This window comes from Myotis daubentonii, chromosome 21 (genome assembly GCF_963259705.1).
Source record: "Myotis daubentonii chromosome 21, mMyoDau2.1, whole genome shotgun sequence".
Taxonomy (NCBI): Eukaryota; Metazoa; Chordata; class Mammalia; order Chiroptera; family Vespertilionidae; genus Myotis; species Myotis daubentonii.
In genome coordinates this window covers 623,593-651,266 of record NC_081860.1, presented here as the reverse complement: position 1 = coordinate 651,266, position 27,674 = coordinate 623,593, and the positions used below count along the sequence as shown (strand labels likewise).

General features: G+C 68.8%; 1 protein-coding gene across 2 annotated transcripts; it reads right to left on the bottom strand.

Moving 5' to 3' along the window:
• Positions 1–25: 25 nt before the first annotated feature.
• Positions 26–27,674, bottom strand: ACSBG1 (acyl-CoA synthetase bubblegum family member 1). Of its 2 annotated transcripts, XM_059678265.1 has the most exons (16): positions 20,263–20,399; positions 19,539–19,710; positions 16,987–17,085; positions 16,209–16,303; positions 10,445–10,668; positions 10,044–10,132; positions 9,671–9,791; positions 6,504–6,584; positions 6,264–6,413; positions 5,812–5,988; positions 4,994–5,175; positions 3,936–4,166; positions 3,259–3,476; positions 2,192–2,331; positions 1,574–1,820; positions 26–286 (listed from the first exon to the last, which is right to left on the bottom strand). In XM_059678265.1, exons 2-16 carry the CDS (start codon positions 19,586–19,588, stop codon positions 210–212), a joined length of 2,181 nt encoding a protein of 726 aa, XP_059534248.1. In that variant the 5' UTR covers positions 19,589–19,710; positions 20,263–20,399; the 3' UTR covers positions 26–209. The 2 variants fall into 2 exon arrangements, with proteins under 2 accessions (XP_059534248.1, XP_059534249.1); XM_059678266.1 differs by lacking the exons at positions 16,987–17,085; positions 19,539–19,710; positions 20,263–20,399 and adding an exon at positions 27,533–27,674.

The window sequence follows — 27,674 nt, the reverse complement described above, 5'->3', positions numbered from 1 at the left end:
TTGGCCCTTCGCTCTGGAAGGGAGCTGGTCCGTCACCGGAACACACAGCGACGCTACAACTAGAACTACGCACACGGAAGCGTCTCGGAACGGCCGGCTACTTGGCCGAGGCCCGCGAAGGGGGTGCCGGGCCCCTGGGCCTCACCGCGGCCAGCAGCCCCGCCCGGCCGCAGGGCAGGGGGGCAGGGGGGCAGGGGGGCAGGGCACCTTCACTCCAGGTAGAAGGAGTCGATGATGTCTTTGTACTTCTCCAGGACTGTCAGCCGCTTCAGCTTCATCGTGGGGCCTGGACGGGAAATGGGAGAGCGGGTGTGAGGCCTCAGGGATATGGGCGTGCGGTCAGGACCCAGGATCGCGAGTCCTGTACCTGGAATGAAGCCACACCACCCGGCGGCCAGCCCCCGAGCCGGCCTGAGTGACCTGCTCCTCACGCGGCCGCAGGCCTTTCTCTCCTGTCCGTCGTCGTGAGAGCACGTGCAGGCCCCTGACCCCTGACCTGCACCCATCTCAGACTTCCATGCACTTGAATCAATGATTCCAGGGCCAAACAGGAAGACGGCAGGTCCTGCCCTGGCCCTCGGGGCCTGTTTCTGGGGCAGCCGGAGGCCCCTGGTCTGCCCACACCCCGAGGGAGCGGGGAAGTGGCCCCGCAGGTGGCCTGCCGGCTGACACTTCTGGAACCTCAGGGGAGACCCCAGCCAGCACCACCTGGCGAGCAGCTGGACTGCTGACCCGCAGAATGACAAGCGCCTGTGCTCTGAGCTGCTGAGTTTGAGGTGACGTGTTGCACAGCGAGGACGAACGTGCCCGTCCTGTCAGCTCTGGACATGATGCTCTGCCGGCCCGAGATGGGGGGGGCCCTGCCGAGAGGCCTTCCCCATCCCCGGGCGTGGCCTGGGTGCGCCCTCCAGAGCCAGGTGGACACGGCTGATTCTCGTCCCGCGAGCTGGACGCCCACCTGGTGCTCACTCACGCTGGGCGGGGTGACTGGGGACTCCTGACCGAGTCATTTGTAGAGACTGCTCAGCGAGGACATCTGTCCGGCTGGCCGCGCTCAGTGCTGGGCCAGACAGCCGGACACGCGCCAGGGACGCCCTCAGCACGGCCGCGGCCGGGCGGCTGCCTCCAGCCTGGGGTCCGAGGGCACCTCACGGAGGCGGCACTGCCAGCTCCGAGCCCTGAAACGCCCGAGACGCCGCAGAAGTGCCTGCCTGGCTGAGGCCGCGCCACAGGCCCTTCCGGTTCTGAGGGCCGCGACCCGAGGGGCTTCACCCCGACCTGCCACGTGAGCTGCCTGCAGATTTCGGGGTCTCACCCACGGGAGGCCAGTGGCCCCTGGTGATCTCAGGGGACAGTGGTCCCACGGCCGCAGCAGTCGGATGTCACAGGTTCAAACTCACAAGTTCCAGCCCAGACCTCGTCCATGTGACAGGCTCCCCCACGGCCACGCCCTGAGCAGTGTCCTCCCACTGCAGGAGGTGGGCGCTGCCACCACAGTGCCTCCCGGGCCCCGCCAGCCCCCCACCCTGCACCCGGAATGGGGGGGCGGGGAATAAAAGCTAAGCAAGCCTACCCAGCTCTCCGCCCGAGATGGAGAAGTCCCTCTCGAGAATCGCCCACTTCTGGATGTGGTAGGGCCGGGCGGCCGCGTTCCCGTTCACCCGCCGGATGCCTTCCTCGATGGCCCGGTACACGGCCTCGTCCTTGCGGCCCACGATGTCCGACACCCGGGTGGCCCTGCTGCCCACCCGCTGGCAGAACTCCACCGCCTGCTCCGTCAGCGTGTCGGTCGGCTCGCACGTGTCCGGGTCCAGCGTGCACTGCAAAGCGGAGACCATCAGCCGCGCCTCCCCTGCAGGACGCAGCCCGTCTGAGGAGTCACTGCCGGAGCCCGGAGGCGGGGCCTGCGAGCTGTGGTTTGGGGGTGCGGCTGCCACCCCAACGGGTGGAAGGAGCAGAGGTCTGAGCTCAGAGCTCAGAGACCTCGGAGCGAAACCATGACCGAGAGCAGGGCCCACAGCTCCTGCCTCGTCCGGCAGCTGGAGCCGAGCGGGTGGCTGTCCCAACAGCGCGCTGCCCGCACCCCCGGGGGCAGCGGAACCTCCCTGGGGGACGGCTGCCCGTTCCCGAGCCCAGGCCCGACCCAGCATGCACTGTGTGAACGCGGCCGCGGGCGGGCGGGCGGACCCACCTTCAAGGTGAGCAGCATGGATAGGAACTTCCTCTGGTCCCCGATGAGCACGGCGCTGCTCACAAGCGGCAGCTCCGTCTTCACCGCCTCCTCGATGGGCAGCGGGGCCACGTTCTCCCCGCCCGCCGTGATGATCAGCTCTGGGGGGCAAGGCCAGGCCGGCTGAACCAGGACTCAGCCCTCGGGGGGGCCAGAGGAGCCGGTGGAGAAGCTGCACCCCTGAGCCCCTCTGACCTCCCCCCTCCCCCCTCCCCTCCTACCTCCTACGTCACCCCTCCCTGCCTCTCACCCCTGCAGGCACTGTGCCCCCCGCCATGTGTCAGTAACTCACTTCACCCTCACCACAGGCCATGACGGGAGGGCAGCCTTCCCATTTCACAGACGGGGAAACCGAGGCACAGAGCGGTTCAGTGACTCGCCCTTTCAGTGCAGCGCCGTGCCCTCGCCCAGGCGTGCTCACTCTGCCCTCGGGACACCCTCTCCTTCTCCCCACTGTCCGACAGGCCGCCTGTTCTGCCAGGACCAGCTCTGCTGCCTCCAAGCAGCCTGGTCCGCCTCTCCCGTCACTGATGCCTTCTCTGCGCGTTCTCATCAGGTGTCTGCCCCTCCTCAGGCCCCCCTGCCATTCGCCTGTGCACGGGGGGGGGGCGCTGCCGCTCTGGTCTGCCCTCTGAGGGCGGCTTCCTCCCTGAATAACGACCCTCAGGCACTTCGGCGACACTGTCCTCCTGCCCCCCGTTCCGCCCAGTTCCTTGAAGGGAAGCTGGTCCCACCCTGTGCACAGCCCAGTGCCGACCCGGGCCCGGCAGATGTTGCGTCACTCGGGCCAGTGGAGAAACACTAACGTTTATGTCTTCAGATGTCCTGCAAAGACTTGCCTCACTTCTCTAGGGAGCCTGAGTCCCGGCCCCACATCTACCGGCTGGGTGGCCCCGGATGAGGGCCTTACCCTCTCTGGCTTCCTCATGAGTCATAACACGGTGCCCAGCACGGCAGAGGCCCCCGAGGAGGCACTGCCCTCGCGGGTGCACATGGTGGGCCCGGCGCCCCCACCCCGCCCCTCACACCTTTGAGACGCCCCGTGATGTAGAGGAAGCCGTCGCCGTCCAGGCGCCCGAGGTCGCCGCTGTGCAGCCAGCCCTCGGCGTCGATGGCCTCGCGCGTCTTGTCCTCCATGTTCAGGTAGCCCATGAAGACGGTGCGGCCCCACATGCAGATCTCGCCGATGCCCTCCGCATCCTGGTTCACCAGCTTCGCCCGGCAGCCGGGCACCACCTTGCCGGAGCTGGGGGGGGGGGGGCAAGGGCAGAGAGAGGCCTGGTCAGAGGGAGCCAGTCCCTCCAGGCCCGGGGATCAGCCCCCGAGGGTCCTGGGATCCCCCACATCTCCGTCTTCCCCGATGGCCAGAGGTGCCCCTCCCAGGCCTCTGGTATTCTAACAGGGCCCGGGGCTGAGCAGCAGGGCCCAGGAGAGGGTTCAGGTGAGTTCAGCCCGAGAGGTGACCTTCACTCACTCTCAGCGCTGACCGTCCTCTCTGCCCACCCGAGGCCGGCCCTGCCCCAGCTCCCACCGTGTGGCTGGGCCCTCGGCGATGCCGGGGCACCTAGCACTGTGGGGTACACGGAGACTCCTCCCCTGGAGCCCTGCTTTCCACCACAGGCCGGGAAACACGGCGGAGACCGGCTCCCTGTGACCCCAGGGGTGTGAGCAGGGCGGGGGCGGGGGCGGGCACCGCCCCAGGTACCTGTACAGCCGGAAGTTGCAGGGGCTGGACATGAAGTGGGGGCCCGAGGTCTCGCTGAGGCCGTAGCCCGAGTACAGGCGGATGTTGAGCCCCAGGAAGAAGCGCTGTGTCTCCGCGGTCATGGGGGCGGCTCCGTAGAAGCTCTTCCGACACTTGGCGAAGCCCAGCGCCTGGCGGACCTTGGCCAGCACCAGGTAGTCCGCCAGCCTGGCCGCGAAGGGCTTCAGGTCGCTGGAGGGAGAGGGAGCAGGGGCCAGAGGAGATGACACGCGCGCGCCCTCTCCGAAAGGCTGGACCCTCAGCCCGGCCAGGGGCGCAGCGGTGAGACCATCTCCCGGATGCGCCCGAACTCAGGCCGACCCCTGGTCGGGGCGCGTGCCAGGATCTCCCTCCCACTCTCCTCTCTCTGAGCCACAAACTAAACCTTAAAAGAGACAGGATGGGTATTCAGTGGGTCGCACTGGCCTGGCCTGTTCTCTCCTGACCGCTTGGCACCAAGGCCCAACCCATCACTGAGCAGTTCACCTACTGGCCCTGCCCACGAACATGCGTGCACACAGAGGTGCATACATGCCTCGAGCCGGGAAACAGACTGAGCTGTGTAAGGGCACACAGGCCGCCAGGAGTACACGTGTGCAGAGACCGGAGCAGTCACGCCTAGACACCCCTGGACAGACGTGTGGGAAAGCCCGTAACTGCGCCGACACGCACAGCCCCTTCACGCCTGTGCACATGAAGCGCAGGTGCAGACACGTGCACACGTCTCATGAGACGGACACCGGCCACGGAGCATCTCTAATCTGGTCCAGGCCAGACTCATGCACCAGCCCCCGCAGCACCGTCCGCGGGTTACAAAGCAGCTGCGAGGCCACTGGGAGGCCGGGAGGCCGGGAAAGCCCACCCCCTGGCCCCTGCTCCCGGGAGGGAGGGAGTCAGGCCGCATGGTCAGAGCCCAGAGGCGGAGAGAGGACGGGGCTCTGCACAGGCTCCCAGCGCGGACAGGCCGGGGGAGGGGGTGTGGGGGGGGGCGCACTGGGGCTGTGACCCCGCCTCCGTACCTGCTGGGGCAGGTGAGGTTGTGCTCCAACATCACCGCCATGGCCCACAGGAGCATCTTGCGCCGGATGAAGCCGGACTGAGCCGCCACCTCCTGGATGCGCTCCATGATCTTCTCCCACACCCGGGGCACCCCCATGTGCGACGTGGGCTCCACCTCCCGCAGCGTGTCCACCAGGCTCCCCTGCCCGCCGCGGAGAGGGGCCCCGGTCAGAGCCGCGGCTGGAGGCCCTGCGCCGGGGTCAGCGCGCACCCGGCTCAGGCACCTGCTCCCACGTGGACGGGCGCCCGCCACCCGCCCCCATCGCAGGGCACAGGCTGTCGGCTGCGGCTGCTCTTTCCTCCAACGGAGCCTGATGCTGCTCAAAGGCTCCCGAGGTGCGGGGTGACTCCCGGTCTAACCCAGAGGCGCCAGCCGCCCCCTAAGCCGTGACTGGGTTCGGAGTCGACCTGGGACCCCACCTGGGCCAGTGAGAGGCCCCCTGGGGGAGCCACCCGGGGCTCCCGGGAAGTCACCTGTGGCTAAAAGGACCCAGAGCACAGGTAGCGGACGAGGCCGGCGTGGGGCAGGGTGGGGCGGGGCCACGTGCGACCACCTGACTCCCTCTGAGGATGTGTCCTTGGGCCACAGCCCACAGAACCACTGACTGGACTTTCTTGTTCAGCCGCTGAAGGCTGTGCTGACTGCAGCGGGAAGACCTCTGACTGACACAGGACGGGGAGCCGGTGCAGCCCAGCGCGCACCCATCCCCATGAGCACACACGCGGGCGGGCCCTGGCACACACCGGGGGCCCCCAGGCGGGCAGAGGGCAGACTGACCTTCAGGGCGTCGGGCTGGGCAAAGCAGACCTGAGCCCCCCACTGGATGCCCGTCCACAGGTCGTAGATCTGGGCGGCGATGTGGCTGAGGGGCAGGTAGCTGACCACCACCTCCTGCTGGGCCTCCGCGGGCTGGATGCCGCCGGCCTGGCTGCCGTACCGAGCCGTCCACGTGATCTGAGGGCGAGGGGCGGGCCCGCAGGTCTACACGCCACCCTGGAGGCGCGCACGTCTGCAGGTGCCCGCGGGCCCGGGCTCTTTCTCCGGGGGACCCCTGGAGTGTCTGCCCCCCTGGGCATCTCTGCAGGAAACCCCCATGGACAGCCCCCCCCCCCACCGCCCCGACTCTGTGCTGGGTGCCGTCTGGACCACAGACTCTGTCTGTCCCACGCATCCCTGCTCCCCGAGCCAGGCCCAGAGGAGCCGCCCAGCCCACCCGGGGCGCGGCCTACGTTGTCCTGACTCAGCATCACGCCCTTGGGGCTGCCGGTGGTGCCGGACGTGTAGACCAGCGCGCAGCACTGGTTGGGCTGCTGGGTGCTGAGGATGGCGTCCAGGTCCTCCTCGGGCACCTGGCCCCCCAGCTCCATGAGCTCCTCCATCTGTGCGGGGGAGAGGGCGGGGCCCGGGTCAGCGCGCGGCCCCGACGCCCCCCCCCGGCCCCCCGCCCCGCGCCCAGGCCTCTGCCGTACCGTGTACACGCTGGCCACCTTCTCCACGGGGGTCTCCCCGTACATCACCACCGCCTTCAGGTGGGGCAGGTTTTCCCAGATCTGTGTGACGGACAGGGGGCTCCACTGAGAACAGAAAGGCCACCTCCTGGAACGAGCCCGTCGCTGGGGGCCCGTCTGCGGGCGGAGGCTTTGTGGGAACGGTCACTGGGCTCCCCAGTCAGCCTCAGGCCCAGCAGGACCCGGCCTCCGGCTGCTTTCCCGTCGGGAGGCCGTGGGCGAGCGGGGCAGGCGGGGTGGGGAGGACTCTCCCGGGAGGACCGTGTGCCCGCACAGCGAGGCGGAGAGGGAGCGGAGAGAAACACAGCGCAGGTGGCTCACGGACTCGGGTGACGGAGCCGAGCGGGGAAAGCCCGGTGGACAGGAGACAACAGGGACGCAGGTGGCAACACGTAACCCCGTCAGCCTTCCTGACAACATTAACATGGCGCGCATTCCAGCCTGCAGCGCCCACAGCGGCAGAACGCGTTCTTTCAGACACGCACGGGCCGTTCCCCGGGGCACAGCCTGGCCTCCCAGACCCTTGGCACTGCGGGTCCCAGACCACCGCGGCCACGCCAGCCGCCATCTTTGTGCTGTGGAGGGTCTCGCCTTCAACGTGTAAAAAACACAACCGTGGCCGTCTCGCGTGGCTCAGTGATTGAGCACCGACCTATGACCCAGGAGGTCAGGGTTCGAGTCCCGGTCAGGGCACAGGCCCGGGTTGCGGGCTCGATCCTCAGTGTGGGGCGTGCAGGAGGCAGCCGATCCGTGATCCTCTCTCGTCACTGATGTCTCTCTCTCTCTCTCTCTCCCTTTCCTCTCTGAAATCAGTAAAAACATCTTAAAAAAACAAAACCACCACCTGGGCGAGGCTCGATCAGACAGACAATTCCCAAACACCACGCTGCTGGCAGCCACGCCCACCTGCTCTGCACCCAGGCTGCTTCAGGGGGCACAGGGCCCCGTGAGGACAGAGAAGAAGGCGAAGGAGAAGAGTCCTGAAGGAGGACTTCACGCCGTCGCTCACGAAATGATTAATTGGGCAAAGGTCGTGAGCGAGTCAGGTTGACCCGGACGTCGCGTGGCCACCTGGACGCCCGGGCAATTGCAGCCTCTGCACAGCGTCTCACCTGCCCTCACCCGCCCGGCGAGGTGGTGCAAGGTGAGGTTAACAGCACCACCTACAGGGAGCTCCTGCCCACAAGATACGTCCTGAAGTGCAGGGCCCACGTGATCTCGCGGGAACAGAGCACTGGGGTGTGGGAGGCGGGTGACCAGATCCTGGAGGCTCTCACCCATGAGCCCGGTCAGCGTCACCGGGGGGCGTGCGGAGCCGAACGCGGCCTGGGGGGCCCACACCCTGAGTTTCTGAGGCCGTGGGTCTGGGATGCGGCCCGAGGACCCACATTTATTTTTATTTTTATTGATTTCAGAGAGGAAGGAGAGGGAGGGAGAGAGAGAAACATCCATGATGAGAGAGAATCACGGATCGGCGGCCTCCTGCACGCCCCCTACTGGGGATCAAGCCCACAACCCGGGCACGTGCCCTGACGGGGAATCGAACCGGGGACCCTTCAGTCCGCAGGCCGGCGCTCTACCCATCAAGCCACACTGGCCAGGGCCAGGGACCCAGATTTCTAACCAGCGCCCAGGCGAACCGAAGCTGCTGGTGGGGGCCGCATGGGTCTGAGGGGCAGAGGTGGGGCTCTGACTTGAACTCAGACACTGAGGGACACCGGGACACTGATTCCCACGCCGCCTGTGAGAGACACTGGGTGTCACACGTGGACGAGCGGTCTTCCTTGTTTTGGACGGGACACAGTTACTGTGATTATTCAAGAAAAGTGTCCCTTTTTCCAGACGCATGCTGGAATTTTCAGGGACAGAAAGGGCGCCGTCAGAGATCTGCCTGCAAATATTTCGGCTCGAAGAGTGCGCCGGTGAGAGGGGCGTGGTGCGATGTCCCGCCTGGCTGTTCACCGGGCGATCGGCACCCCCGAGCCCACCGTCCGCCTCCGTGTTCCTCCGGAAACTTTCGTAACAGCGTTAATCCGGGTGCTTACCAGGCGCGACATTTCCTAATTCTGGGCCTTGGCTTCTGTTGCCAATGGGCCTGGGAGGGGGCACGTGGATTAGATCTACATCCGCGAGGGGTGTTGTCTCCCCGAGGGAAGGAACAAACTTCTGGGGGGCCTGAAGCTCTTACAGCGCCCGCCCCGGGATCGGAGGGGAGCTCGTGAGGAAGCCCCCCCCCACCCCAGGAAGCCAGGCCCCATGAGCCCGGGGTGCCTGGCGGGTCAGGCACCTGCCACCACCCTCTGCCTCTGTCCCTCATCCGTGTGGTGAGGGGCCTGGGGCTTCGGGGGAGGGGGGCCCCCAGCACAGTTCATTCTGGGCCGCATCGTCCACACCCCAGTCTCCTCGCCCAATCCCCAGCACTGATCCAAGCCAGACAGACCGACACACAGAACAGAAGGTCCTGAAACGCAGGGTCCCCAGGGGCAGTGAGGGGCCAGGCCCCCAAGCGGGAAGGCAGCCCACTTGCTGGGTCAGGGAGCCCATCTGATCAAAACCAAACCCCAGGTCCCTGTGCCTGGGAGAGAGGGTCTCAGCTCATCGCCACACGCTCCGAGGGGGAGCACCACAGAGCCCTGAGGGCGGGAGCTGGCGCCTCGCACACGGCGTGGGGCGCGTGGACAGGGCCCGTCGGGGCGGCCTGACACCAATGAGGAGGCAGCACCCCTCCAGGGACCCGCTGGCTCAGGAGGCGCCCCAGCTCCTGCCGTGTCCTCGTCTGCAGAAGCCCCGACACAGCCTCCCTGCGGCCCCCTCGACTCCGGGGCCCAGGGTGTCAGGGCCCTGTGCCACCCACGGGGCACACGACCCTTCCCCGGGCCCGGAACCCCGGCCCGCGGGGCCTGGCCCTGAGGTCACAGAGGCGGCTGGCTGAGAGCACGCTTCCTGGGTGACGTGGGGCATGTCCCTTGGACTTTCTGGCCTCAGTATTCTCATCTGGCAAATGGGTCTGAGTGCAGGGGGTGACTGAGGATGAAGGGGACTCTGCCAGGGGGGTGGGAAGTTCTCTGAAAGCTAGACGGCCCCAAGGACCCCCAGTCTCACCCCCCTCACCCTTCTTCCCCCCAAACCTTCAAGATCTTCTCCAGCTGCTTCTGTGCGTCGACCACGATGACGTTGGCGCGGCAGTCGTGGGCGATGTACTGGCAGGCCTCGGGGGAGCTGGTGGTGTAGATGCCGGTGACGATGCCTCTGCAGGGGACCAGAGGCTGTGTCCACGCAGGCCCGGCAGCCCCCCTCTGCCCAGCCCCAGCCCCAGCCCCAGGGAGCTCCATGGCCAGGCAGGCAGGGCTCCCACAGACGCTCGCACAGCCGCCCAGGCAGAGGGGCCCGGGGAGAGGTGGGGCGTTGGGGAGGGGTGGGGGCCTTTAAAAAGAAATAACCGCCTTCTCTTCCCTCCCTGCCCACCTCCCGCCCCGGGGCTCGGCCCCACCCGCCGCTCACCCTGCAAACACGGTGCCCACGGCCGAGAAGAACCACTCCGGGGAGTTGAAGCCGAGGATGGCCACACTGTGGGCACGCTCCAGGCCGAGCTGCGGGCGGGACAGACAGACAGCCGGGTCAGCCGACGGGCAAGGGCCTCCCGGGGCCGTCAAGACCCCTCCGAGGCCTCGGAGCCCAGGCCACCCGTCCCCCAGCCCCCTGCTGCCCCTCAGCCCAGCACCCGCCTCCCAGCCCTTGGTTTGAATGTGCCCACACGTGCAAAGCCCCTATCAGGTGCCTGCACCGTGAGGGCTCCGTGCACGGGACACCCGGTGTGGGCCCAGGTGCCGGTCATCGGGGAGAGGCCCGTCGGCCCAGCGCGGGCGGGCGCCCTGGGAGGGAGGTCTCCCGCGGAGCCTCACCTTCAGGAAGCCCTTGGCGGCCTGGCGGGCCTGCAGGTAGTACTGGGCGTAGGTGATGCGCTCCCAGGAGCCCTGGCGCTTGAAGCCCAGCGCGTGGAGGTGCCCGTACTGCTCCAGGGCCCGGCAGAACATCTGGTGCACAGTGTAGGCGCGCTGCTGCGGGCAGCTGGGGTCGAGGCGCAGGCGGACCCGCCCGTCGGCCCGCGTCGTCCACAGCGCCTCCTCTGCGGGGTGGGGGCAGAGCACAGCTGGGGTCCCCTGGCCCCGTGCCGTCCCCAGCCACCCCGGCCCCCCCACCCCGGGCAGAGCTGCCCGCCCTCTGGTCCCAGCAACGCCTCGGGCACTGGCCGTGGGGCGGGAGGCAAGCCGGGGGCTGCCTGGAGGAGGAGGCTGACAGCCGTGGAGGACAGCAGGACAGCGCGGAGGAGAGGGAGCAGCGGGGGGCGGTGGCCTTGACCCGCCCACCAGCTACGAAGCCTGTTCTCAGCAAAAGTCTCTCACTTTCACACGGACCATTTTTTTAAAAAAACCACACGACAGCACCTCCTTGTTCTAGGAAACCACAGCAGTTGGGGAGGATGGGCCGTGAAAGGGACGGGCCGGCCCGCGCCCACCCCTCCAGGTCCCCGCGCGGACGTGGCGCGTGTCCGAGTGTCCGTCCTGCGACAGAAACGCACGCGGGGGCGTCGGGATTCATTCTGCGGCTGTTGCTCTCTTCTCACCCAAAGTGGGGAAGGGTCATGTCCCCGTGGCATTAGTTGAGGGCGGCAGCCCCACAGCCCTCGGGGGCCGGCGGGGCAGCGGGCCCACGTCCCCATCAATAATGGATGACGATCAATAATGCAGGAGCGAAGCGACCCAGGCGTCGGTGCGGCTCGCGGGGGCGGCGGCACAGGCCTCAGGCTCGCGCTCGGGCCCTGGAGACTCGCCTCGTCTTTCCGCTTCGGATGCAGGCGAGGAACGGTGCCCGCTCACTAGGGAGGCCACACACAGGGCAGCGGTGGTGACCGGCGGCCCAGCGGTGCCCGGGAGGCGGCAGGGCGGGCTGGCGACCGGGGCCGGACGGCACAGGCCTCCGGCCGGGGGGCTGCCGCCGCCGCGCTGGGACCTGGTGCCCAGTTGGAAAGGAAACGAGTCGCCTGCAATCTGGGTGTTTATTTGTAATCACCTGGTTTTTAAAAGGCTGGCTCACACTTTAAAAAAAAGAGAAAAGTATTATGCGAAAAGAAAAAGAAAAAAATACTACGTGGACCAAGTCAAACACAGCCGCCAGCCACGCCTGCATCCTGGGCTCGCGTGGGGCCGTCTCCCCGCGGCGGGTGGGTGTGGGCCGGACGTGTGGACAGGACACCGCGGCCTGGCCTCGCCGTTCACTCCACTTTCCCCGACACTCAATCCCGCCCCCAGCCGCCTCCCGGCTCCCAGAAGGACAGGTTTCCACAAGCGGCTTCATGGGTCAGAAGAGACCATTTTCGTCTGATAATCGCTCTGGACAAAGCTCCTTCCCTAATTTCCTCTGTCCCGGGATGGACTCTCCCCAGCTGCAGGCCCCGAAGGCAGAGCCAACGGCTCCTGGATCCTGGGTGCAGGGCCCAGCCCAGGGCAGAGGTCAGGGCCTGCGGGGAAGGACGCGGTAGCCCAGTGATGGCGAACCTATGACACGCGTGTCAGAGGTGACACGCGAACTCATTTTTTTGGTTGATTTTTCTTTGTTAAATGGCATTTAAATATATAAAATAAATATCAAAAGGATAAATCTGCCCTAACCGGTTTTGCTCAGTGGCTAGAGCGTTGGCCTGCGGACTGAAAGGTCCCAGGTTCGATTCCGGTCAAGGGCGTGTGCCTTGGTTGCGGGCACGTCCCCAATACGGGGCGTGCAGGAGGCAGCTGATCGATGGTTCTCTCTCATGGATGTTTCTAACTCTCTATCCCTCTCCCTTCCTCTCTGTAAAAAAAAATCAATAAAAATATATTTAAAAAAAAATATATATATATATATAAGTCTGTTTTACTATGGTTGCCAATATCAAAAAATTTCTATATGTGACACGGCACCAGAGTTAAGTTAGGGTTTTTTAAAATGCTGACACGCCGAGCTCAGAAGGTTCGCTGTCACTGCGGTAGCCTCTCCCCTGCTCACCGCAGGCGGGCTGGACCGAAGGACCCCGTGCCCAGGGACCAGGCCGCGGCCTCCCCCGTCCTCCCGGGCTGACGCCCGTCCTGCCTGCCCAGAGGCCCTGCCTGCCTTGTCCTCTGGCAGGAGTCCACTCGCCCAGGCTCGGGGCCTCAGCCTCTTGCCAGTGGCCAAGCTCCCCGTGGGCGTGGGAGCTGCGAGGGCAGCGAGGCCGGGGCTTTCCCAAGGCGCAGCGTGCACCTTCTGCCCTCCCTCCCCCTCCCTCCCCCCTCCCCCCTCCCCCCTCCCTCCCCGCTCTCCTGCTGCCAGGCCTCCTTATCAATCGCCCACTATGTGGGCGCCGGGCGGACGGGCAGGCAGCTGTGCGCTCTCAGGGCTGGGCCGGGAGAAAGGTGTTGAGGCTTTGCACTGCCGGAGGGCAGAGGGGAGCGGGTGCTTGCTGTGCCCTGTGGGAAAGGCGGCCGGTTCCTTGTGCACAGCAGGGATGCCGGCCCCAGGGACTGGGGCTTTCGGGACGGGGACAGATGTCTCCCCCAGGGCCTGGCCCGGCCGCAGGCCCAGCAGGGTCCCTCTGTGGAGAGGGCCCAGGCCAGGCTCTCGCGGAGGAAGGAGGAGGGGAGCCAGCCCAGGGAGCCCTGTGGCCCCGGCACAGGAGACAGGACAAGGCCGGCCTGGCCAGCACGGTCTGTCTGGACTTCGCACGGCGGAACTGCGTGTCCCGGCTACAAGGCTGTGGTGCCCGGGGACCCCCAGCTGCTGCCTCCCAGCTTCTCCCTGAAGGGTCAGAACTCCGAGTTCTGGCCACGACGCCGTGACCCTGGGCAGAGCCCGCCCTCCCTGGGCCCCGCTTCCCCGGCCGAATTCCACCGGACGGGCAAGACGGCCCGTGAGCCCCCAGGGCCACCGTTTCGGCTTTCTGTCCTCACCCAGGGCCTGCTCTCGTCCAGGCCTGGACCACCGGGCGAGGACAGAGTCTGGGGGGGCGGCGGGTGTCCCCCGGAGCCTGCGGCAGGGGCGCCCACACCTGCTGCTCACAGGCCGGGCCCCTGAGGGACAGGCAGGGGCGGACCCCGCGGCGTCTGAACGTCTGGGCCCCGGCGCCCCTGCCTGAGACCAGCAATGCCTGCCACTCGACGGGGTGCCCTCCCCCAGGCCCCGGGACTCGGAGCTCTGCTTCACTGCCTGCACCCCTCAGGCGCCTGGGCTGCAGCCACGTCCTCCTGGGCACCAGCCCGGCCTCCTGACCTCTCCCCCGCATCCGGCATCCTGGGGGCAGGCGTGGGCAGCTCGGGGCCTGGACGGGGCCCAGAATGCGAGCTGACAGAACTGGACGTTCTGCTGAGGAGACGGTTTCTACCGGGATCCCCGAGGCCCCGCTTTCCCTGGCTGGGGGGTGGGGGGGCAGGATGACCCCGTGCCCATTCTCAGGACAGGAGTCCCCGGGGGCCTTTCCTACCTGCTCCCTCCCCTTCCCCCGGAAGCTGCCCTGACAGGGGGGCTCTCCTTGCCCCCCAGCTCGGGCTGTGGACTCCCCAGGACAAGGGGAGGGTCCCGCTCCTTCCAGCCAAACTCCACCCGCCCCGTGCCCTTGAAGCGAGCGTTTGGGGAGGCAGAAGCGAGGGCAGAGCTGGGCCCGCACATCCCTTACCTCACTGGGCTGGGGGCCAGGCTGGGCTGAGCGCCCAGTGGGGCGGGAGTGATCGGAGACCTCCCAGCCCAGGCCCGGCAGCTGTTCTGCCCCATCCCCGCCCCCGTTCCAGCTGGGCTCACCCTCAGCCTGCAAGGTCTAGAGAGGAATGCGTGTCCATGGCCAGCACCAGGCTGTCCGGGGGGGGGGGGGGGTGTGTGTGTCAGATCCTGGCCGCCCGGGGGCCCGATCCCATCCGTGGGGGGATCTGCCCTCAGGAGAGTGGCCACCGGGAGGCCAGGGCTCAGGACCCTGGAGCTTCCGGGGAACTCGGAGACCTGTGGGCATATGTCCTGAAGGCAAGGCTCCCAGAGCCCCCGAGGGCTACAGCCCAGCCATTAGCAGGCAGGGCCTGGGGGGACCCCAGTCCAGGCACCTAGGTCCCCCACATCGAAGGAGAATGACAAAGAGCCCGAGCGGCCAGGGCAGCCCGAGACAGCTCCCGAGCCTGGGGCTGGGGTACGTGCCCCTCCCTGGACCCTCCCTGCTTCTCTGGGGCTCAGGGGGCGCTGAGCTCCCCACACTGGCTCCCTTCCCGCCCGAGTGGCCACCACCGGGCCAGGACTCCGAGCGCCAGGGCTTCACGTGTGCCAGGCCCTGATGCCGCCGGCCACTGAGCACCAGAGGAACCGAGCCAGGGCGCGACCGGCCTGCCAGAGGTGACCAGCGAGTCAGGAGGTGCCCGGGCCTGGAGGAGGACGGAGGACGTGGGAGCGGGAGCCCCTCCTTCCCCGTCCCCCCCTCTCCCCGCCCTCCCCCGCGGAAACCAGTCGGTCCTCCTGGCCCGGCTCCTTCCTTATCTCTGGGGACGGGCGTGACAGGTGCGTCCACCTGGGAGGCCACCCCTCAGGCCAGGTCCCTTCCAAGGCCACTGAGACCTCGGCTGGGAGAGGGCGGCCTGACTGACGGCAGCTCAAGCCCCCCGGGGGGCACATGGTCTCCAGGGAGCCAGGTGGCCTGGGTCACCCCTTACGCCCCTGGTGCCCAGGCTCCTCATGACAACGGGCAGGGGCCTGTGCCCGCTCCCACCCTCCAGCCGCCGTGCTGTGAGAGCACAGGGTGCGCCTGTCCTGTCCCCACCAGGCTGCCCTCTGAGCCTGGAGCGAAGAGGCTTTGGAACGCGGCCCAGCCTCTGCCCCTTCCTCCTGCCCCGGCTCTGGCCTCATCCTGCCCTGTGGGGAGACCCTTGGCACCGGCCTCCCAGCTGGCCACCACCCACGCCCCAAACCCAAACCCGTGAAGAAATGAGGCAGTGCCAGGCGTGCACGGATTGCAGGACACACTACGAACACACGACCAGTTCAAACACGGCCCGACACTCGGCTCCCACTCCCTGGCCAGCTCCCACCCAACACCCCAGGGAGCGGGGCCCCGAGCAGCCTGACGCTGGGAGATTCACAGCCAGGGCACCTGGCACCTGGGGGAGCGCGACCCACAGGTGACAGGCGGGCGGGAGGGCGGCCCCAGGACAGCGCAGCGGAGGCAGAGCCAGTGACCCCTGGCCGGGCTGCTCCATTTCCTAAGCTGCCGCTGTTGCCACAAGGTCACTGCACAGCCAATAAAGAACCAATAAGGTGCGATTATCTGACGTGAAGGTCAGGGAGGGAGCACGTGACTCAGCCTCCAAAGCCAGCCCTGCCTGCGGCCTGCCCCTCGCCCCAGTGCCCCGCCGGCAGCGCCAGGGCCTCCCTCACCCGCCTCCTCCGGCCTCGGCCCCACCCCGAGCTCCCAGCTCCACCGAGGCCTCAGCTGCCCATCCCTGCCTCTCCCCCCCGACTTCTAGGAGACCTCTTCTCCCACCACCTCCGTCACGTGCTGGAGGGTGTGGTGGGGAGTCCCCTCCCGCCCCCCACGCCCTGCCCTGTGGCTCTGTCCTTGGCCCCCAGCACAGCTGGGCTCTGCATCCAGCAGCCCCGCCCGCCCTGCCCAGGCGCCCGGCTCACCTGCCGAGTTGGGCTGAGCATCCTTCTCCGGGGACGAGAGGTCGAGAGCGTGGCTTAGGGACTCTTTGGAGAGTGTGTGCCCGTCGGTCAGGGAGCTGGCGGGTAGGAAACCACTGTTAGAACCGGCAGACACGCATCCGGGCCCGGCTGGTCTTGCTCCGTGCCTCCCAGTGGGCGTCGGCGGACCAGACCCCCAGGAGCGGCAGGGGCTGTGCCACCCCACCCGGCCTGTGCTGTGTGACTCTGGGCAAGTGCACGGCCCTCTCTGGGCTTGGTGTCCCCATCCAGAAGGACACCAATGGCCTGGCCCTGCAGGATCCGGGCACTGCCTGCCTCATAGAGTGCAGGCTCAGGGCTGGGTGGACTCCCCCCCTTAACCCGCCCCCGACCCCCCACCCCCAGGTGTGAGAGCAGTAACTCAGCAGCTCAGAGGGGAGCCGGCACGTGCCTGGCTCTCAGGGGTCCGAGCAGGCCCAGTGGGGCCTGTGGGTGGCCCTGTCTTCACCCACAGGGAGCAGCATGGGACCCGGAGGCCTGGTGGCCGGGGCAGCACAGCCCGGTGGTGACTGGGCCTCCCTGTGCCTGGGCACCACGACGGGGCCACCAGCCTCTGTGGACGAGCAGGTGGGGGCCAGCAGGCACCTCAGCACGGAGCCGGGCTGCGGCCACACAACCCCGGGACGCTCTGGGTCAGCGTGTGAACAGCCCCCTGGGAGCTGTGGTCTGAGACCTGTGCCCGGGGGGGGGGGGGGCCCTGCCCAGGCAGCGGGCCAGTTACCTGCTTCTCACATGCGGCCTCGCGCCTTGCAGGTACCACGCGTTCAAACTAAGTTTGCAGACACACCTGGGCCCACCGGGCGGCAGTCTGCTTAAGAACCTGAGACGAGTTTTAAAGCAAAAGACACCAGGAGGTTATGACGGGAGAAGGAAGGGAGAAGGGGCTGAGTGGGGGCCGAGCGGTCCCTCCCGGGGACCTGGGTGAGCAGGGCCTGGCCGAGGGGCTGGTGCGGGCCTGCTGTTGCTATGGAGACCGGCGGGGGGGCGGGGGGATGCTGCGGGAAGGACAGGATGACCGAGCGTGTCCCTGGGGGAGGCCTACGGTGCCGGCGGGGGGCACGGAGGGCCTGGCCCCGTGGAATGGGTCCGGCTGACGCGGGCCCCAGGCATCGCGCTCCACCTCCACGTGGGGACAAACACGGGGACGCTGCCCAACAGCCGAGCGCGGGGCTCAGCCAGCCGCGGGCCCCTGGGAGCGTCCGGGTGCCAAGTCCGTGTTCCATCTCGCCCCGCCCTCAGGACGGCTGGTCGCAGGGCCACCCGGGGCTGAGAGCGACCGGCCTTTGAAGTCAGCGGCCGGGTAGCCACCCGCACATTAGCGGAGGCCGCGGCTGTCACCGCCGTCCCCTCCCGCTTCCGCACAAACAAGCCTGTGTTTAAATCCCCCGTCAAGAGGCCCGGACCGCGTTCCTCCCGCTCGTAAAGTCAGGGCAGCTCAACCAGGACCGAGCGAGCAGAAGCCGCCCGAGGAGGCCGGGGCCTTGTTGATGGGGAGCACCTTCTCAGGCGTCTGGCACCCATCCCATGGCTCAGACACGGCCGCTGCCCCTCCGCTGCCTGCCCTGCCCTCCCGCAGTGACAGGTGAACCCTGGGCCCTGCCTGTACCTGGTGTGACAAGAACACCTCACTCACCCCCACGACGGCCCGCGGGGTCTCCCCCAGCCTCTGCCGCGTGCCTGGCGGAGAGGAGGGCACACCGACCCTCCAGGTGGCCCTCCCAGCCTTTTCCTCGAGGCCCTGCAGTGGGATGCGCCTTGCCCATCCTCTGAAACGGGACTCGCTGACCTCCCTGGGCTCCCTGCTCACTCAGGGTCAGCCCCCGCCACAGACCGGCTGCCCGGCTCCTAACCCCGAGGCCCCTGCCCAGCTGGCCGCTGCCCACGCGTCCCCGTTCTCAAACCCTCCCGTGTCGCTAATGGTCAGCTCCCCACGCCATCGTGCTGGCACCCCACCGGCCTCCCGCTCGGCAGCCGACCAGGAGAGGAGGCGGCCACGTTGGACGCCGAGCCTGTGGGACTGCAGGCTCCCGCGGGGGACCTGCCTCCACAGCGGAGCCCGTGACGTTTCCCTCCGAGAGGCACCGGGTCTGGGGGCGGCCCTACTGTCCCGACTCCCCCAGAGCACGGGGCCTTGCCGAGCCTTGCCGCTGTCCGGGAGGCCCCTGGCGGGCACATCCGCCCGGCAGGTGGGGTGCGACGGTCACCGCGATCAGGACCTGTCGGCCGGACGAGCGCAGGAGGCTGCCACTCAGGACACGGAGAGCCTCCTGAGCAGAAGGCAGCGCCCGGAGGCAGGCGGCGGCCCCGGGCGGGAGTCCCCGCTGACAGGGAACAGTCACGTGGGGAAAGGGCCCAGGAGGCGGCCCTGCCTCTGCTCTCCCCTCTGGAAGGTCCGAAAGGGTCACCTTGCTGAGGGCGGGGCCTGCACCCACCCAGCGCACACACACTAGAAGCACCTTGCCTACCCTGCATCCACAGAAGCAAGCCCTCCCCGGCACTGCCCTCCAGCACCGGCCCCGCAGCACGGGGAGCGAGAGCACACACTGGCAGGGCCTGTTTGAGCACATCCCTGTGGGAGGCGGAGGAGTCCACAGCCTGCACGCTCCCTCTCTCTGAGCCGTCTGTGGGGGATGGGCCTCTCCTTTCTGCAACTGTCTTGTCAGAGGAGCTGATGGGAACCACTGAAGACAGAATCTGTCAGGCCTCCTCCAGGAAGCCCTCCTGGATTACCCCCAACACCCTTTCACCCTCTCGCCCTGGGACACTCAGGGAAGCTCCCCGAAGAACAGGGCCAGGCCTGCCTCAGCTCTGTCCCCGGCCCCGAGCAGTCGCTGAGGGGCACCGAGGGGCTCGGTCACACGGCTGGATCGAACCTTCTCGAGTCCCCGCTGTGTGCGCGACACGTAGTCGAGGGGCGGCCTTTTCCCACGTGAGCCCCTCAGGGATGAGAACCCATCTCCCGTTTGTTTCTGCTGCCCTTTCTTCCCAGCCGGCCCTCAGCAGCCAGGCCACTGCTCCGTATACAGTAGGTGCCCAATAGGTGCCTTCTGGCAACAACACGGCACCGAGGCTCACGTGGGTGGCCCCCCGGGCTCACAGGCGGACTGGCTGTGTGACAGGGAAGTCACGGGACCTCTCTGGGCCTGTTTTCTGCCTGAATCTACAGCGACTGGGAGGGTAGCACGACCCGTGAAAACGCTGAGTCAGCCCTCGGGGTTGCTGGCGGGGAGGGGGGCTGAGTGGGCGAGGGCCGCGAGGGGCCTGGTTCCTTACACGGTCCTCAGGATGGAGCTGGCGGACCTGAGCAGGAGCACCTCTGGCATGGTCCCCGCGGGCGGCGCACCCGCACCCCTCGGGCTCGCCGGGGGGGGCTCAGAGAGCGTGTGCTGGAGTCCCCCGGGGCAGCTGCATCAGCCCCAGAGAGGCCCAGTGCCACCAGGCCGCCCTGCAAGAGACACAGGGTGAGTCACGCCCAGCGCGGCCCGGCGGTCGCCCTCCTTCCTGCCGTGACTCACCAGGCCGGCACCCGGCTGTCATTTTTGCTCCCTCCTGAGCCCACAGGCCTCGCAGGATGCGGCGGCTTTGGGCGCCCGTCTCTGGTCCCCAGGCCCCACTGCCTGCCAGGGCTCCCCCCACCACTGGCTGCCCCCCCTCACCCCGCCCCGTGACTGGCTCCAGGTCCTGCCTCTCTGCTTGGGGGGCAGTCGGAGGGGGACCCTCCCCACGCACGATGGAGACTCTTTGCAATGGGGGTGCTGCCCACTTACTCCCCGTCCTGAGGACCGAGCAGGGAAGAAAAAGCCTGCCTCGCCTGGGCTCAGCTCTCAGCGGCAGCCATGGCGCCTACGAGATGCGGCCGGGCCTCTCCCGTCCCCTGAGGGGACCCCAGCCCCTCCTTCCTCAGTCTGCACGCTGTGTCCCCTCCGAGCTCAGCCCCACTGGCCGGAGGACCCCACCGCGGGCTCGGGGGCGTGCTGGGGGGCTGGCCAGCGCTCACCTTCCTCCGCGTGGCCAGCAGGCTCGGGGCTCAGCATCCCCCGGGCTCTCTGCTACGGCTCCGAGTGTGGGAGCTGCAGGGCCAGTAACTGGGTTCCAGGTGATGAGACAGTGGGCTGGGCGCGAAGGGGACCCACCCCAGCTGCCTGGGGCTGCCTGAGGGTGTGGCTCCAGATACCTTTGACCCACCTGGCACGGCCCCGCTGCCCACCTGCGAGCCTTACCCAAGAGGGACCTGCTGGTGCGGCTGGGAGAGGCCCTGGCTGTGGGCCCTGGCAGAGCCGCAGGAGACTGTCGCTGCCACGGGGCCTCCACCTGGAGCCACCCCGGGAGCTGGGCCCCCGGGAGCTGGGCCCTGGGGAGCTGGGTCCGGGGAGCTGGGCAGGAAGCTGGGCCCTGGGAGCTGGGCCCCCGGGAGCTGGGCCCTGGGGAGCTGGGTCCGGGGAGCTGGGCAGGAAGCTGGGCCCTGGGAGCTGGGCCCCCGGGAGCTGGGCCCCCGGGAGCTGGGCCCTGGGGAGCTGGGTCCGGGGAGCTGGGCAGGAAGCTGGGCAGGAAGCTGGGCCCCCGGGAGCTGGGCCCTGGGAGCTGGGCCCCAGGAACCGGGCAGGAAGCTGGGCAGGAAGCTGGGCAGGAAGCTGGGCCCCAGGAGCTGGGCCCCGGGAGCTGGGCCCCTGGGAGCTGGTCAGGGAGCTGGGCCCCTGGGAGCTGGTCAGGGAGCTGGGTCCGGGGAGCTGGGCCCCTGGGAGCTGGTCAGGGAGCTGGGTCCGGGGAGCTGGGCCCCTGGGAGCTGGGTCCGGGGAGCTGGGCCCCTGGGAGCTGGGCCCCGGGAGCTGGGCCCCGGGAGCCGGGCAGGAAGCTGGCCTTTCCTCCCTTCTCCTTGCTAACTGCACGGGCTGTGCCCCGTTTTACCTGCGCCTGCCCCTTGCACCCTCTCGGCAGCGGCCTAGCGTGGGCTTAGCGGCCGGCCCATTTCCTGCGGCTTGTCGGTGCCACGGGCCGGCCAGAGGCCGCCGGCAGCTGAGGCCCAGGCCTCCACACGCACCAGATCTGCCCGATGTTTGCATCGTAGAACTCAGCCAACCGTCTCGCCCTCGCCCCTGGGGAGCCCGGCCATGGTAACAGGCGTCCCTGCGCCGCGCCCTTTGCCCGGTGGCCCTCCGCTTCCCCTCGGGGCAGGCTTGTGGCCGGAGACCCGCATCCTCAAAACCAGGCCCTGCTTCCTGGAGCCCCCCTCCCAGCGCCCCCAGAGTCCCCGCCCCAACCCCAAGCCCCCACCGCCTCTGGGTGAGGGGGCTGGACGAGGTGCGGACGTGGGGGCCAGGGCGCAGGGCCGAGTGGCAGCGATGGGGACGGGCTGCTCGGAGGCCCGCCCCCCACTCACAGGGCAGACGACACCCAGATGCTACACGGAGCCCGTGCCAACACACTAACGTCCAGAGGGTTCAGCCCTTCACCAGATGCTCAGTCCTTAAAGGCCTCTCTGCCCAGCAATCCTTGCCCACGGCCACCTCAGGGCACCCTGGCAGGCAGGACCTGGGTGCTGGCCTGAGCCGCCTCTGGGCCATGAGCCCTTTTGACAAGCTGCTGGGAGACCCTCACCCCGTCCGTGAGCCCAGACGCGCTCTCTCGCTGTTTGGGTTCAAGGAGTTGGAAGCTGTTAACAACCCCACCCCAGCAAACCCCATAAGCAGTGCTGGCTCCGCCCCTGCTCCTCCCCACCCCCTCCCGCTCCCACTCCCCTGTGAGGGCTGAGCTGTGAGGCTAAGAACCCAGTGGGCGCTGGGGAGATGGAGGTGGCAGACATGTCCCCACGTGGGGGCTGGCAGGAACCCCGGGCCCAGACCTCTCAGCCCCGCCTGGCAGCCCGACGACCAAGCAGGATGCAGTTTCCAAACGGAGGAGGAGGCGGGGCCTACGGGCTCATTCCGGCATCAGGAGGGCCTGGGGGAGGTGTCACCTTCCCTTTCCACCCCCTGCAGGTCCCACAAGCTGACCTGCCCCGCGGGTGCCTCCTCCCCCAGGAAGCCCTCCTGCTTCTTGCTGGAGCTGCCCTGGCCAAGCCCTCCCGGAGACTGAGCGTTAGAGACACAGGGAACACGACTGTCTACCACGCAGTGCAAGTCCCCAGTCCGTTCCCAGAGGGAAATGACCCTTCCTGCCTCAGGACCCAGATCCTTGGTCAGCACGTCCTTGTGCAGACATGCAGGGGGCAGGGGCAGGAGGCAGGGACAGGGGGTAGGGGGCAGGGGCAGGAGGCAGGGGGCAGGGACAGGAGGCAGGGACAGGGGGTAGGGGGCAGGGGCAGGAGGCAGGGGGCAGGGACAGGGGGCAGGGTGCAGGAGCAGGGAGCAGGGGGCAGGGGCAGGGGGCAGGGGCAGGGAGTAGGGGGCAGGGGCAGGAGGCAGGGGGCAGGGGCAGGGGGCAGGGACAGGGGGTAGGGGGCAGGGGCAGGAGGCAGGGGGCAGGGGCAGGGGCAGGGGGCAGGGACAGGGGGCAGGGTGCAGGAGCAGGGAGCAGGGGACAGGGGACACAGGGCAGGGGCAGGGGCAGGAGGCAGGGAGCAGGGAGCAGGGGAACAGGGGGCACAGGGCAGGGGCAGGAGACAGAGGAGAGCACAGGAGCCTGGTCCCTCCTCCAAGGCTCAGAGAAGATGGGTCTGATGGCCAATAAACAAAGATGCGCTCATAGTCCCTGTGGGACCATCAGTCCCAGGCTAGGGCGGGGGCTAGGGCAGGGTGCAGGGGCTAGGGCAGGGGGTAGGGGGCAGGGGCAGGGGCAGAAACGAAGCTGAAGGGAGCAAGTTGGCGGGGGGGGAGGTGGGATGACTTCATGGAGGCAGAGGGCGAGCGTCCCGGGCGGTGGGCAGTGGGGACGGCTGTGTGGAGGGACACAGACCCAAGGCGTGGGTGACAGGCCCAGGTGTGGCCCTCCCCAGCCTCGGTCCCAGCTCACGAGGGGCTGGGCCAAGGCAGAGATCTCCTGGGGACCCGGGCTCCGGGGCGGAAGGCCAGTGGCTGTCACTGAGGCCTCATGGGAGTGGAGGCCTCGGCCCCCAGGGCGTCCCCTCGGCGCCGGCGGGTGGGTGGGGGCGGTGCCGCCAGCCAGCTCACTTCTAACCCAGTTGGCAGCGCCCAGAGCGTCCACCCTAAGAAGCCGAGTCACACAGCCTGAGGGACAGGCAGCGAGCGGCCCTGGGAGCCGGAGGAGTTGGCCAGCAGCGTGGCTGTGCCAACAGGAAGTTCCCTGGGGACCGGACACCTGGGCTCCGGCCCGGGCTCTGCCTCTGCTGGGTGACCCTGCACGGGCCCGGGTCCCGCCTGGGACTCAGTCTCCTCCGCCACGTCACAGACGGAGGGCATCCCGCGTTCTCTGGACGGCGACGGGGCCGGGGCTGGCACCCCGCTGCCCTGGGCAGGGACGAGCCCGCCAGGCGCCCAGGCCCAGGGGGGCAGAGGGACAGCAACAAGGCAGGAGCAGGCCCGGTCGCGGCCGGCAGTGGCCACGGGCCCAGCGCTCACTGAGCCTGCGACGCTGTCTACGCTGACACTCTCGATCCCCAGCACAGCCCAGCGACGGCGCTCCCGTCACGGCCCCACTTCACAGACGAGGAAACTGAGGTGCAGGGAGATGGCGTAACCCGTGCCAGTCCCTCTGGTGAGCAGAGTCGGGGTACACACCCAGGCAGGTGGGCGTCAGAGTTTATGCCCCTAACTCCCAGGCGGCGCCCAATGGCCTCAGGGCCACAGAGCAAGGGGGCCCCACGCGAGGAGGCAGCAGGGGCAGCCGGGCCCGCGGGGCGGGGGTCCCGGAAGGTTCTGATGGAGCCGAAGACCCCTGTCACCTAGCGGCGCTGCAGCCACCCCGACACAGCACCACGGGGCCCGCACGTGCGTGACGGTTCCGGGCCACAGAGCCCGGCACTGCCCGACGCGGGACGGGACAGCAGGTGCCACTGACTGTGCAGCGGGTCACGGCTGACGGCGATCGACAGCGACGGTGCTGCAGGTTCGTGTGTCCACCGCCCCATTCTTGTCACTGCGTTAGAGCGTCCTCTCTCTACTCGACACAAACAGGTCTGCTGTGGACAGTCCCGGCGCCGGCAGCGGCCTCGCACACCCCTGCTCGCATCACGCCCCTGTGCAGAGCCATCGGCTGTCCCACACCCTGCAGGGCGCACAGTCAGAGGTGCGGGATACGGGGGTGGGGAGGGTGGGGGGTGGGTATCTAGGTTGCGGCTGTGTCAGCGCCAGGCTGCGTGCTCCGCGATGACCGACCCACAGCCTGCAGTCCCGTCACCCGTGTGTCGTCACCACGCGTGCGGGATGTGGACTGAGCCATGCGTCCCGGCTCAGAGGGGCAGCCCTGCGGGCAGCTGGGAGCCGGGGAGTGAGGTCGGTTCCCAGCTCCCACCCTGCCCTGGCCAGACCCGACCCTGCGGCTCCCGGGCCACCCTGGTCCTGCCTCCAGGCCACCCCACTGCGCCCCCACTGCCAGACTCACCTCCCCAACCAGCTCCGCTGCCTCCCAGCAAACCTCTGCTCCTCCTCTGCCCGCTGTGCGCACGCCTGGCTGCCCTCACCCGGCCACACAGCCGCCCCAGACCTGGGAGTTAGCCCGCCCCACCCTGTCCCGTCTAATGGGCACAGGCTACTCCTCTGCACCCACACCCCAGGCCACTCGGCGCCCTGCCGGCCACCGGGCACCGCCCTTCCCAGCGCAGGAGGAGCGCCCCCTCCAGTCCCTGGAAGCCCTTCCCTCCAGCTCAGAGGCGGGGTCTCCCCTGGGCTCTCCACGGGCACCCCACCCCGAGGGACGGCCAGGTCCACAGCCACAGCCTCAAAGGGCACAGACCTGTCCCAGTTCCCGCCCAGCTGGTTCCACCACTCCAGGCCTGGTGCCGTCCCCCAGGCACGGCCCTGCCCCTCGGCCTCAGCCTCAGCCCTGCACGGCCCCTGCCCCTCGGCCCTGCCCTGCACGGTGTGGCACAAAGGGCAGCTCAGTGGGTCTCCGTCCTCACTAGTCTCCAACCCACCTCCTCTCTCCCCCGAAGCACGGGGAGGGCAAGGGGAGAGGAAAGGCACCTCTCGGGCTCCCCTGCTGGGCAGCAGTGGCCACACGGCCAGGATGGGGGGCGGCCTGAGGGGCACCCTCGTGCGGAGCCGGCGGGAGGGGCAGAGCAGCAGCTGCCACCACCTCTGACTTCAGAACAGAAACAAGGGCTCCGAGCTCTTTCCTCACAGCAGGCAGGGCCCTCCCCTGGGACAGGTGGGGAGACTGAGGCCGAGGGCAGGCAGGGCTCTCCATGGGACAGATGGGGAGACCGAGGCCGAGGGCAGGCAGGGCCCTCCCCTGGGACAGATGGGGAGACTGAGGCCGAGGGCAGGCAGGGCCCTCCATGGGACAGATGGGGAGACCGAGGCCGAGGGCAGGCAGGGCCCTCCATGGGACAGGTGGGGAGACCGAGGCCGAGGGCAGGCAGGGCCCTCCATGGGACAGATGGGGAGACCGAGGCCGAGGGCAGGCAGGGCCCTCCATGGGAGAGGTGGGGAGACCGAGGCCGAGGGCAGGCAGGGCCCTCCATGGGACAGGTGGGGAGACCGAGGCCGAGGGCAGGCAGGACCCTCCATGGGAGAGGTGGGGAGACTGAGGCCGAGGGCAGGGAGGGCCCTCCATGGGAGAGGTGGGGAGACTGAGGCCGAGGGCAGGCAGGGCCCTCCATGGGACAGATGGGGTGACTGAGGCCGAGGGCAGGCAGGGCCCTCCATGGGACAGGTGGGGTGACTGAGGCCGAGGGCAGGCAGGGCCCTCCATGGGACAGATGGGGAGACTGAGGCCGAGGGCAGGCAGGGCCCTCCATGGGACAGATGGGGAGACTGAGGCTGAGGGTGCCCTGCCCGGGTCACGGAGGGGCTGCCTGCCGCCGAGAGTCCTGTGCAGCGGGGCAGCCAGGAGCCTGTGGAGCCTCTGCCGCAGCGGCTGCCGGCCTCCTCACAGGCCCTCGGCCAGGCCCCCGTCTCCCTCTGCACCGAGGGGTGGGGGAGGGAAGGGCTCAGAGTCACCGCGCGGTGAGCTGAGGGCCGGCCTGCAGCCGGGGGTCCAGCCGCTCCCCACGGGCCCGCACCGGCCTCCCCCCTGCACCAGGCGGGCTCTGCCTTTCGGGTCTAACGCAGGCCCCGGCCTCAGGGAGCCACGTGCCCGCCACCCCAGGCGGCCAGGCTCTCTCCAGCCCTTGTCCCCGTGGGCGGGGGGTACGGGGCTCAAACACGGGCTCCTGACGCCATCCGGCCTCCCTGACGGGCAGGGGCCCTGAGAACCCCCGAGCTGCAGGGCCTGTGAGCACCCCGGTGGTGGGTGGGAGGACCGCAGCCTCACCCGGCGCGCCCCAGTCCAGGGAGGGGCGGGCCCAGGCGCCCCGCTTCCTTCCGGAAGGACTGGAGTCTGCCCGGCTCTGCCAGCCGCGTGGAGCCTTGGGTCCGAGGCCCATCCTCTCAATGCTTTTGCTCCGTCCTTCCTGCCTGCCTCTCGCCCGCCCGTCAGAATGGTGTGGCTCACGTGCTGGCTCGCTGCATCCCGTCCTCCCCCGCTCTGCGCTGCGCCCCCCGGCCCCTCCTGTCCCTGCACCTCCCGTCCTCCCCCGCGTCTTCGCACCCTCGCAGCACGGCTCCCTCTGCCCGCACGCCCTTCCTCGCCTCGCCCCTGCCAACGCCCGGACCGCGCTGGGGTCCAGGGGCTGCCTGCTCCCGGCTCCAGGCGGGGGAGCTCGGGGCCCCGGTCCTACCTTCTCGGGTGCCCACAGCTTGGACGGACCGGGCCCAGGCCCCCTTCCGGATGCAGCTGAGCAGCACTCAGGGCCGAAGGGCTGTGGGGAGCCCTCGCCCACTGCACACAGGCAGGCGGGGAGGCGGGAGCCCAGAGAGGGGCAGCGACCGGCCAAGGTCACGCCGCGAGCCCGAGCCAGACCCTCCGGCTCCCCCCGTCCTCCTGTCCTTGACCCCCCACGCCGGACGAGACACTTAGTAACTAGCAAGTTCCTCCTCTTTCCGGCCGGAGCCCCCGCATGTGAGTCGTCCCGTGGCGCCCCTGGGCCACGCTAGGCGGGGACACGGAGCAGCACGCCACCCGGCCCGTGCCCGGCCGGGACTCACCCCACCCAGACGCCCCTTCACGCCCAGAGACAAGGCTCAGGGAGCAGAGCAGGTGCCCAGGTCACACAGCACATCCAGGCCCTGACCCCAGGCTCCGGGAGCAGAGACCGGCCGTGGCTGACCTACCTGGCCCCCAGCTTTGGCGGGGCGGTCCCCGAGCCCGGGGCCGGCCGGCTGTCCTGGGGGGTCTCTCGGCCGTCCGGCATGCTGGGGTCCCGGGGGGCAGCGGCGTCCGGCTCCAGAGCTGCGTGGTGTCCGCCTCGGGCAT